The sequence below is a fragment of the Periplaneta americana genome, chromosome 2 (assembly GCF_040183065.1).
Source record: "Periplaneta americana isolate PAMFEO1 chromosome 2, P.americana_PAMFEO1_priV1, whole genome shotgun sequence".
Taxonomy (NCBI): domain Eukaryota; kingdom Metazoa; phylum Arthropoda; class Insecta; order Blattodea; family Blattidae; genus Periplaneta; species Periplaneta americana.
Genome location: NC_091118.1, coordinates 17864403 through 17877272, shown reverse-complemented (window position 1 = coordinate 17877272; position 12870 = coordinate 17864403). Strand labels below are relative to the sequence as shown.

Sequence of the window (12870 nt, the reverse complement as noted above, 5' to 3'; positions counted from 1 at the left end):
AGTGTAATTTGTCGACCTGGTTGGCGAGTTGGTATAACGCTGGCCTTCTATGCCCAAGGTTGCGGGTTCGATCCCGGGCCAGGTCGATGGCATTTAAGTGTGCTCATGTCAGTAGATTTACTGACATGTAAAAGAACTCCTGCGGGACAAAATTCCGGCATACCCGGCGACGCTGATATAACCTCTGCAGTTGCGAGCGTCGTTAAATACATCATAACATTTAACCAGTGTAATTTAACAACACATGAAAGAATATAAGCTTGTTGAGTCACTTCCTTCATACTGATTTCCGTCTGAACTCAGTATTGGGACAGAGAGGTCATCGCTGATTAGACGATAGAAGACAATGAACCAAAGTCGGTTTATAAAAAGTCCAAGAAGATTGTTTATTGTAATCACAGCAGTTCTCTACACTAACAAGCTATCAGGAAGAGGACGAAAAAATGTGTCTGTCATGAAGGCGATATACTTTCGTATAGATTTTGACAGGAGTTTATTAAATAGTTCATCGAATCCGTATAATGACGTGAAGCGTTTATGCTGTTCGTGGTTGTTATTGTCAGCACGGTTGACATTGTAAGGATGTTTAGGATTTTAAATAAAATTTGTTAAACTCCCCGCATTTAAATTTAACAAGGCGGACCTTCTCGTAAACTACTTCATAATCTATTACATATTACGATGTACCGAAGTACATATGATATTTCAGTGCAGAAATTCTGCGTCATCATATGATGATGGAAGAGTGGAACAGAGAAAAACTCTCTCCGGCACCGGGATTTTAAGACGGCGCTTATTCCGTCGGATCCCGGCCACTTAGTCACTCGTAACGAGTGCACCTCTGCACATGTGTGGACATTGTGCCACTGTCATATATCTATGACGTAGTGCATGAGGGTAGGCCACTAAAGGAAACCCAAGGGTTGGAACTAAACTGAGAGGATTCGATCCGACATCGGGATGGGAATCCGGTGTGGCTTAGTAGATAGAGCGTCAGCACGTAGAGCTGAAAACCCGGGTTCAAATCCCGGTGCCGGAGAGAGTTTTTCTCTGTTCCACTCTTCCATCATCATACTTCATAATCGCTTCCTCATTCCAGGAGGCCTAGTCTCCACGCAGCAATCCAATCGATAGTCGAAACGATTCACACATCAATATGACGCCAATTACTCGTAGTTTGAAATTGTAATGACTAGACTAATATTACGTAATAAAGAGAATTCGACTTGAAATTAATATGACAGTTAAGTACTTTAGAATTGGTTTATGATAAATTAACCATTTCTGTCTTTATACTTCCCGCATTTACTAATCACCCCATTTGTGTACGAGTAATAACAATCCTTTTATTAAATTAAAATTAAGTTGAATATTTCGTTAAGATTTTACGTTGAATTTTCTGTTCATATTCTCAGCTGAGTGAAACAGCGCGGTTCTTATCGCTTGCGTGACGTAACATACTTGGATGACGTCACGGTATTAACAAAACATATTACTAGATTTCTCGAGTTTCACGTTAAACAATTTGTAGTAGTAGTAGTCAGCCTGGAATGGAGCAACAGATTTCATTTCTTACAGTGGTGGTAATAACGATCCTGCTGATTATTATTATTATTATTATTATTATTATTATTATTATTATTATTATTATTATTATTACTATTACTACTACTAGCCGTACCCGTGCGCTCCTCTGCACCCGTTAGAAATAAATATAAAGTAATTACATAATTAAAATAGGACATTTGATCCAGGGAACATTCGTGATGATAGAAGGATAAATCGTTTAATATCTTACTTAATTTAAATTGTATTTAAAATATTAAAATGCGATCATTTTGATCCAGAGACCACTCATTTGGTGCAATGACAATTCCTTTAACATGTTTCTTAATTGTTATTACCAATTATTTTTGGAAAAGTGAAAATTAGCAGAAAAATTTTGGCAACAGATTTATTATCATGTTTATATTATATTATATTATATTATATTATGAAAAAGTGTGTTGATAACGGATGTACTCGAATTAGAAAGTTTTTAATTTGTTGTGGGAACTCTTGAATCTCAGGAGGGACAACTTTTACAACAGCGCAACGGCTCATTACCCAATTTTTTTGCATTGCATTTATTGCATATATATTTTATGTATTTTAACACGATTCAATTGAGCATAGTTAAAATTTGAATTATAAAATAATGGATTGCTAAGCTAACGTACTATTACTGCATACTAAATCAATACACTCTCGTTGTTCGTTAATTCTCTGAGATAAAAATGAATATGTTCATAAACATTATTATAAGAAATACAGGAAATGAATATACAGAATAACCTATCAAGTTTTCTGTGCATAAGAAGCTATTTTAATCTTACCTGTCCTCAATTCACTCACAAGTTACTGTAATAACATTATAGGATTATGTCCATCCAGAGAAACTACACTTTCCAATGATGAAATAATAATTAATTATACAAATCGGTTAATTTAGCTTCCCATATTACTTCATACAAACACAGAAACATTGTCTGTAGGCTATGTTTCATAGCTTTCGATTGTTGTGTCCAAGGCCCCTTATAGACGAAGTCATTTTTTTTTATTTCAATACACCGCCTTAGATGACAGTTATTTTAATTTTAAAACTCAATTATCTCATTAAATATCAGTCCTATCAAAATTTTGTAAAGAATAAAGCTTATCAGAAATCATTTTTAAAGAAACTTTTGTTATGTAACATATTTCACAAAAATCAATAATAAGCGAGATATTTCGATTTATTTAATTCAGGCCCCCTTATAACCCCCCTTTTAAATAACGTATTTTGAATGCCATATAGCCTAAAATCTAAGTTACAACGAACTTAATTTATATTCCAATTTTTATCGAAATCGGTTCAGGAATTATCGCGTGAAGAGGTAACAAACATACAGACAGACAGACAGACAAAAATTTCAAAAGAGCTATTTTCGGTTTGAGGGTGGTTAAATATATATGTTAGGACCAATTATTTTTGGAAAATCGAAAATTACCAGAAAAATTTCGGCTACAGATTTATTATTAGTATAGATTATTATTATTATTATTATTATTATTATTATTATTATTATTATTATTATTATTATTATTATTATTATTTCTTTCCGGGAACATTGACTCGCAGTGGCTTTTGTCCCACTATTGAAAGCATTAATAAATCAAGGACTTAATGTTATAAAATTGAAGTTAATTGTCCCAATGTTCCTTCTCGCTTTGAAAGATGTTATAGCGGATGTCTATTCAGTGTAAATTGGTTGCAGCGTCATCTTAACGTTATGATAGAAGACTTACTCGTGTCAAATTCAGTCCAGTTCAGATTGACATTTAGTGAGCGGAAAAAAAAAAAATATTGTATCTCGAGTATGACACATATACATTCTTAAGGGTCATTCACAACGAAAATTAAAAATAACGTAAGCGTTAACTTAAAAATGTAAACGTTACGGTAAAATCAAGAACATTCACGATAGAAACATAAGTATAACCGTAAAGATACTTGGTAACCATGGAAACATAACAACGACGTCATTTCCTCATATTCTGTCATATACTTCAGCGCTCCACGATTGTGTACTGTTTGCAAATCACGTAAGCATAAGAATGAAAATTTGGAGTTCGCAAACTTTCATGTTAACGTCTAACGGCAATGTTTATGTGAATCATTGTGAATGATCCCATTTGATAACCTGGCCGCAAACTTCTGTGTTTATGTTACGGTTATGTTTAATTTTCATTGTGAATGGGCGTAAAGACGTGTTACATATTCTGAGATAATTCAGTTCCTTTTTAAGATATTCCTGAACGATATTGCTCTTCATAGTTTATTTTTTTAACTCTTATTCAAAAGATATATAGTCCATAAATGAATAGTTTATTATGCACTAAATTAGGAAGCCACACTTTACTTTTCCGCATAGCATACAAACGAAATTCTTTATGATTAACAAAAATGTGATTAAATTTTGGTCGCGTGTTCAGCACGGCACAGGACCACAGCTGAGACAACACAAAACAACACATGTTAAAGGAAAAAATATCCAGTCATGGTTTGAGGATAAATCTCTGAAACCAAGGACCACTTGCACAGTAAGCTTGCTCATACGTTATCTACAGAATAACAAATAAAATAAATAAATAAACAAATAAATGCATAAATAAATAAATATATAAACAGGCAAACAGCAAACTCACAAGTAAATAAATAAATAAATAAATAAATAAATAAATAAATAAATAAATAAATAAATAAATAAATAAATAAATAAATAAATAAATAAATAATATAGTAAATTACGATACCATGACGATAAATGAATTATAACAGAATCGAGGAAAAGTTAGTAAAATCGAAACGAAGTCAAGTCTTTTCTATTTCCGAAATTCTGTTACGCACTTAACACATGTGTATGGCATACTATTTTTGCATAATTATATTTTTAGAATTGAAAATAAGTACTGTATAATCTTTGCATTTTTGCATTGAAAATGTAAACTAAATTTCTGTCGTCGATTTGCAAAAGGGGATATGTCCAAAATGACGAAGTGTTGGGAAATCGCAAAAAAAAAAAAAAAACATAACAGACTTAAAAAATTAAAATGTTCATGGATCCTGAATGTATGTACCCATAGTGATCTAATTAGAAAAAAATATATGAACATTTTAATTTGTTAACTTAGTTATAGTTTTTGCGATTTTCCAACATTTTGTTATTTTGGACATGTCCTCATTTGCAGATCGACGACAGATTTATTTTTCAAGATTTTTGTGTACGGTATTATTTCATTGTAGGCCAATAGGTAACTAAGCAATATCAAGAATTAAGTTTGTTGATGCTCCGCCATTTTAGTTTATGTAACTACAGGATAAATCAAAAGTCTGGAATCGTATAAATATCTTTCTAATTCTTGATTTTCGATTACTATAGGTGTTACTATAGGTGTTCGTAAGATCAAATGCTCTACCAGTGACACATTCGATTCTAGCCCTCAGCTGTCTCAAAAGCCGCCATTTTGAATGCAACTTTGAAATTTCAAATGGAAAGGGGATCATGTAGGTACTCAAAATCATGTGAAATTTTCTGAAAAAAAAAAAAAAAAACAATTCCGTAATCTATTTTGAGACATGTCTAATCGTTTTCAAGTTATTTAAAGATAACTGCATTTACAGATATTTTTTAACATGGTACAGTACTAAGGAGGCTTTGGAAAAGGTATTTTTATGTAATTCTGGTAATTAACTTTTCCTGCTTTACTGTTTGGTTAACCTGTAACAGTTTCAATGCATTGTTGTGATTATTTGAAGCTTTCCTGTAACAAAGTTCTTGGTTTTCGTGACGGCATTATCGAAAGAGGAAAGAATTGATATTATTCTTCATTCTGGTGAGTTAAGCCACAGAAATATTGCAAGGTGTTGGTAAAATAATGGTTTGGTGTGGAATTTGAGGAAATCGTATTGTTGGACCGTATTTTATCGAGGAGAATTCGAGTGCTATTTCTTATTTGAACATGTTGCAAGAAAATATCTTTTCTGATTTACTAAACGAAGGAGGTGAATTTCAACAAGATGGCGCTTCACCGTTTCGCGTGTTGTAAATCATGTCAACAGTAACGATAAGTACAATGAAATATGATCGTGCAAAAATTAATAATATGATTCATGAATTCATAACATTTTAAAGTGATGTTACGTAGTTGGTGAATAAATAAATAAATGGTTAACGTTAATGTTCATGAATTTTAATTCCATAACATACCGGTACATAAACTGCAAATAAATTAATTTAGTAGGCTAAATTTGTGAACTCTAATTTTATTATTGTGTTAAAATAATTTATTTTATGCTCGACCATGCCGAAATGTAGTAATTATACACCTGGTAGTAGCCCTTTAATGCACCTCATTAAAGTAGGCTACACCTATTCATTATAATTCAGTTGTTCAGCCAATGACAAATCACCTTTGTACCGTTATAAACCCGCCAGTATCGATTATTCTCGGATATGCAATCGAAAGACAATTAGCGAAAAGTCACGGAGGCTGGAAATCCAATACTGTCGCAGAAGGTTATGTTCTGTTACTATAATAATTAGCGTTAAGCTTAATTGTAAATAATATTCAAATAAATTCAATTTGTCATCTCGTTTTTCAATTCTAAATCAATTTCCAGGTTATATCAAGACTAATGTTCTCTAGGTTATATCAAGGTCAATGATATTCGTGCCTCGGAAAAAATCAATACTTTCGCGTCTGCGCACATCTCACAATTCAGGTCAGTTCCGTTCGTCACTACATAACCATAACATAAAAACTTATGAATAATTTCAAGTTAGAAATATGGTCGAGCATAAAAAGTCGTATGAAACTTGCCTATAATAGTAATTAAGACGCTTGTATGAAAATTATGAAACTCGCTTGTGCTCGTTTCATAAACATACTCGCGTCTTAATTACTACCATTATAGGCTCGTTGCATAATGTATTATTAATAGCTGTATGATAATAACTTCTTATAAGATTAACTAAGATTCATGAATTAACTTTTTATTAGGAAAACATATTCGTCATTTTTGTATTTTTGCATCTCGACATATAAAAAAAAATCAACGTTTTGGGCTACGTCTTAGGCTCACATCATCCGGGAAGAAAAAAGCAAAGATAAACCAAAGTCTTTGCGAGCTCCGTCACGTTGGATATTTCTCCAGACACCCAAAATAAATAAATAAATAAATAAATAAATAAATAAATAAATAAATAAATAAATAAATAAATAAATAAATAAATAAATAAATAAATAAATAAATAAGTAAATAAGTAAATAAATAAATAAATAAATAAATAAAAATCTCGTAGTACTTGAAACATCGTAGACGAATTAAATTATATTTATGCAATCCTAGCATTAAAACACGCTTGTTGTCACGTTATAAATCGTGCACAATTAGCCTAATTCTGGCACTGGTGCCACAAAAGATTACTTAGCAACTAGTATTCCATGACATCATCACTGCCTTCACAACACAATTTTATATAACGTACCTGTAAGAAAAAGCTTCAAAATAACATTGTTTTATTGCTAGAAACGGTTACTTAGCAACCATGTAATATATTACGTCATATCCAGCACTCATGTCTCTACTACGTAATAACCAGGGAACGGATTTATATGGACTAAAAATATATGAAATATGTAAATATATATGTAGTTATTTTTACCAAAATATGGAATTAAATATGGATTTTTACCAAAATATGGAATTAAATATGGACTTAAAATTATAAAAAAATGACTATGTACGTTAAATATTGGTACATTTTAATCAAACTAAACAAAAAATATAATGGACGTACCTTATCTTCCAATGTAGTTTCAACAAAACACAATTTTTATTGTCTGTTACCATAACAATAGGTTACAAACATTTCTTTCAAGTGCTGAAAAGTGAATCTTCTTCTATTGTCTCTGAGGATAGATTTATACTGACTAAAAGAGCGTTCGACGTCACAAGAAGTAACTGGTACATTATTCAATTTCACAATGTCTGCTGGGGATAAGTCCAAGTTAATCTTCACTGTTGATTCACCACTCATCACAGCAACAACCTTTTGTAGTTCTTCATATCCAGGGTTTTTTGAAAGTACAGTGTCCACCTTAGCTCTTACTGCATCTGCAACTTTACCTCTACCACGATTCAGTTGTTCCACAGTACTATTTATAATTTCAAAACTTTCAGATAGTGAAAGGTGCCTATTTTGGAGACTTTTGAGCGTTTTTATGATGCATGAAAATGTATGCTGAATGTGAGCTAAGTCATTCTTCACACTTATGTCACAGGTAACTGTTTTCGCAGTATCAATTGAGACTGCATCTTCAGAGTCCAATGCAAGGAGAACATTGTTAATAGAGTCTATATGTTCGGCATAATATTCAACTGCTTCTAGCCATGTACCCCATCTAGTTAAAATTGGCTTTGGTGGCAATGGAATTTCAGGGTACATTTCTTTCAACACGTTAACTCTACTGGGAGCTTTGAGAAATACTTTTTTCACTGATGAAATCAACAAATCTACTTTAGGGAAATTGTCTCTGACCACTTCTGCCACACGATGAAATGCATGCGCCACACAAGTAAAATGAGTCAATTTAGGATATACAACAGATAATGCTTGTCCAGCTTTGACCATATAAGGGGCAGCATCGCTAATAAAGAATAACACATTATCGTACATAATACCCTTTGGCCACAGGATACCCATAGCTTCGTTGAACAGTTTAACTATAGTTTTGTTATTGCACTTTTCTAGAACATCACAATGTAAAAGAATTCGTTCAGAATATTGTTCACTTAACAAACCGATAACTACATTACCAACAAGTCTACCTTCTTTGTCGGGAGTCTCATCAATGGAAACCCAAATTGAACTATCTTTAATTTCATCTCTTATCTTCTGTATTGTCTCATCGTAGATGGATGGAGCATACGTCTTCCTAAGTGTTGACTCATCCGGGATTGTATGTTGAGTATATTTTTCAAGGAATTCCCTGAAGACCTTATTCTTTAGTTTGTAGAGAGGAATATCAGCAGAGATGAGAGAACGGCACAGGTCGATGTTAAACTCAGATCTTACATTCGATGTTGTTGGTTGTGTTAAAAACAATTGTCTCTGCTTGGAATTTAGTTGTTTGTTGGCCTGATGTTTACTAGTTGTAATGTGTTGTTGCACCAGGAACTTTTGTGTAGATGATACTGCACACTGACACAAATTACAAAATAATATTTTATTGTCAGTTGATAAACCATCTTCTTTAAATTCTGAAATGTAACTTGTTAGTTTTGATTTTAAATTGACTGAATGACGTACTTTTGGCATATTTACCGTCTTTATAGTATGATTTACAAAACTGAACCTATGTGTACTCTGACTGGCATTTAACTGTTGAGCTGCACAACTGAAGTCTGTTAAAAATTTTAAATTAAATTAATACAGTTTTGTAACTTACTTTCCCATTGTTGATAGGACTGCTAATTTTCAAATAACTCTGATGTTAAAGGGATTACTGAACATGTGTTTAAATCTCTATTGTTGAAATGTATTTTTAAAAGTTAATGGAATTTTGCTTTGTTTTATTGTTAAACCTAATATAATATGGACTGTTTTATATGAAATATGGAAAATATATGGAAATTAACGAAAATATGTACTAAACTCTAAAATATGGAAAAATATGGAAAATAAAAGTAGGATTTTTCAACCCTACACATTGTGAAACATAAAGATAATGCAAAATATAAATTATATTAGCTTTATAAGTAAATATGTATTTACATATAAATCCTTTCCCTGGTAATAACATTACATTTTGTAAATTTGTAATAGTTTTTTTTACATATTTTAATGCTAGAATAGCATAAAATGTTGTATGTAACATGTGTATAATCTTCATTATAAACACTCGTGAAAATTATACCGGTCCCCTACGCTCACGCGCTAAACATTAATTCGTGCCATAATAACCAAGATTATACATTACGTCGTCGTTCCTGCAATAACTCCTATGTGCAAAATATAAATTTTTTCAATAGAAAGAAAAACACATTTATTCATTCTATGACAGTGGTACATAGGAGATTGTGAATTCTTACATTTTTTAAAGAAAGAAATATAATTACGTACAGGAGATTTTATTTGCTGTATCACTGTTTAAGTTATTCAGTAGAGCAAAAATCTGAAAATCGATAAATATGTCACATAGGAGTTATTTCGGGAACGACGACGATTTAGTAACATAAATTACTATTAAATCATCACTTTTTTTCTCACTCTTTCCTGGTGGACTTAATTTTCTGTCTCGTAACCATTTCGCAGTGATCACAATTAAAATGAATATTGTTTCAATATTTCGCTCCGAATTAATGTTATTAATTCTGTGGCCGGGAGGAAAAAGGTCTTAAGTCAATTTTTTGTGAAAACGAGATTTTTATATATTCTGAAAGCGGAAACAATTCTCTGCAATCTGGTAAAACGGCTAAAGTCAAATAAGACTCCTGACTGGATTTATAGAGCGTTACCAAATGTCCTAAGTACTTTTTGAATCAAGCACACACAGAATAAAGGACTTAAGAATATTTGGTACTTTATTCCTTACAAACATCACATGTTTACTTTCCATGGTTCCCTATTAAAAAGGTCTAACTTGTATTTTAGCCATTTTATCACATACTCATTCCCTTTCCTTTTAAAACTTTAAGCACCAGATAAACAGTCCTATAATTGTTTAAAGCCCATTTTGCATTCCTAATAATTTACATTTCTCATTTATTTTGACATGAAAAAGGTCTTGTATTTAAATAGTCCCTTCTACTCAGTTTGGCTTCTAGTCTCAAAAGGGCTTAAGTGCGGCTATTTTTGGAAATAATCAAGAAAATTGTTAACTAATCAACATTACCTATTTTAGAAGAAATATAAACAAATATCCAGGAAAAAACATTGCTTAAAAAAACTCTATAATTGACACCAATTTCAATCTTTCTACTGCTCTCCTGAAAAGTATAAAATTTTTACTTAAGACCTTTTTGCTCCCGGCCACAGAATTATTTTATATTAATATCAAATTTTAATATTTCTTTGAGAGAATTTAATTCAGTCTAAAGGCCCATTCACAATGAAAATTACACATTACCGTAACATAAACACAGAAGTTTGCGGCCAGGTTATCAAATGGGAACATTCACAATGATTCACATAAACACTGACATTAACATTGCCGTTAGACGTTAACATGAAAGTTTGCGAACTCCAAACTTTCATGCCTATGCTTACGTGATTTGCAAACAGTACACAGTCGTGGTGCGCTGAAGTATACGACAGAATATAAGGAAATGGCGTCGTTGTTATGTTTCCATGGTTACCAAGTATCTTTGCAGTTATGTTTATGTTCCCATCGTGAATGTTCTTGATTTTACCGTAACGTTTACATTTTTAAGTTAACGCTTACGTTATGTTTAATTTTCATTGTGAATGAGCCTTAATACGTGAAGTAGCATCTACTTACCAACAGTATCCAGCCATTTCTTTCTCGGAGTAACGTGGCCATTTTCTGTCTTCGGATGGCCATTCGGTGTCGATATGTCCCCATTCATGGTGGTGGTGGTGCTGCTTTCCTCTTCGAAGGAGTAGTCGTCAATGTTGTCCATTTTCTCCAAGTCGTCTTCGTAATTTTTGTCTTCTTCGTCATCATTCTCGTTAATATCTATCTTCTTTTTGAGTTGTATTAAAAGATTAAGAAAGTCCTTGCGCTCGATATTGTTTTTCTCGCGGTACTCAAGCGTTTCCTTGACGACGTTGACGAAAAAGCCTGTGACTTCATCCGAGAAACTTTTGATGTTGAAATACTTGAGCAACGCTGGAGACGTATAGCGGAATAGCCGATGCATATTAGTCCAAGAACCTGGAGCTATGATCTTCTCACCCATTTCCCTGAACTTAGAATGGGGGTTTTTAAGAGAATTACTCTTGACACCAAAAGCACAAGAACTGATGTTGTCGGTAGCATATCTTGCCAGAATGTCTCTTAGGTCCACGTTTTCTGACTCTGAGGCGTATTTATCCAGATAACGGCATAGATCTTCAGCACATTCTTTCACCAGATGAAAGAGGATCCTCATCTTGCTGGAATTGAAAGCCGGGTTCAACGTCAGGCGGAGATTTTTCCAAGGCTGGCCTTCCAGGATGACGAGGTTTGCACTGATCGGATCGTTTTCTATATCGTGAGGCATTCCACGATCGTGGAAGTGTGAGAAATCTTTGATCAGGACGTGTTTGATAAGTTCCGGGTCCCTGAACATGATCATGGGGATTCTTGTTTGAAATAAACCCCCGAACATTTGACCGTCGAGCTTGTGGTAGAGCTCTCTAAACCCTTCGGCTTGAGTCTTGCGGTGAAGTCCCATCTCTATGAGGTTTCCAAAGAAAGGAATTGGTTTGATGTATGGAACACCTTTCAGTTTCCAGTGGTTGAAACTAGCCGTAAAATAATAATACAGCCACGCAAATACAGCAAACAGAACCAAGACTAGTTCCGCTAAGAAAGAATCGAAAAGAAGACCCATCTTCGCGTGTGTCGTTGAGAAGCCGTCGAACTTTACACTGAACTGCTTTCTTTGTCCGACCAACTTGAGAACGGAGAATGAATTCTTCTCAGCTGTGATTGGCTAACAATATGGACGGTTGCCATTAATTGACAGCTATAGTTCAGCAGCTACGACAAATTATCAGTGTGGGAGTCCCTTTGGCATCTGTGGCTTCGTTATCGTTTCAAGAAATATGAATCCTTGTTTACTAATGCTCCTAAGTTCACAGATCATAGATAAAAAAAAAACAAATTGATGATACATTAACTGTGTTCGTTCTCTCACAGAGAAGCGATAACTTCATAAAGGCCTTTTTGTTACATAATTAAGAGAGTGTATTTTCATTGAACCGTGTCTTGATAATACTTCACACTGTTGGTCTTTACACTGTGTTATTCTCCAGCGATGTCATGGTTACGCACATTCAAAGCCTTAGAAGTTTTATTACAAACGAAGAAACCAACTTATTTATTAACATCAAGTTTAGCTGCTCCATTTTGCAGATGTAATACATGCACAGCGTACTAATAAATTATTTACTTATTTTCTTTCACAAACATCAACTTATTTTTGGCTCAGCCTTTCTCTTACAACACGAGACGAAATGTTCCCCCTCCCCTTTACAAGAAACAAGATGTTATATAATATCTGGACAAAATCATAGTTTTTGTTACAGCACAAGAACTATAATATTTTATTACAACGAT

At 33.2% G+C, this 12870-nt stretch overlaps 1 protein-coding gene across 1 annotated transcript in view; it reads right to left on the bottom strand.

Moving 5' to 3' along the window:
• LOC138714604 (cytochrome P450 6k1-like) overlaps positions 1-12647 on the bottom strand; it is a 37239-nt gene extending 24592 nt beyond the window's left edge. The window contains exon 1 of the mRNA XM_069846630.1: positions 11086-12647. Within this exon, the coding sequence (XP_069702731.1) occupies positions 11086-12142 (1057 nt within the window). The 5' untranslated portion in view covers positions 12143-12647. The remainder of the gene's footprint in view (positions 1-11085) is intronic.
• Positions 12648-12870: the final 223 nt, after the last annotated feature.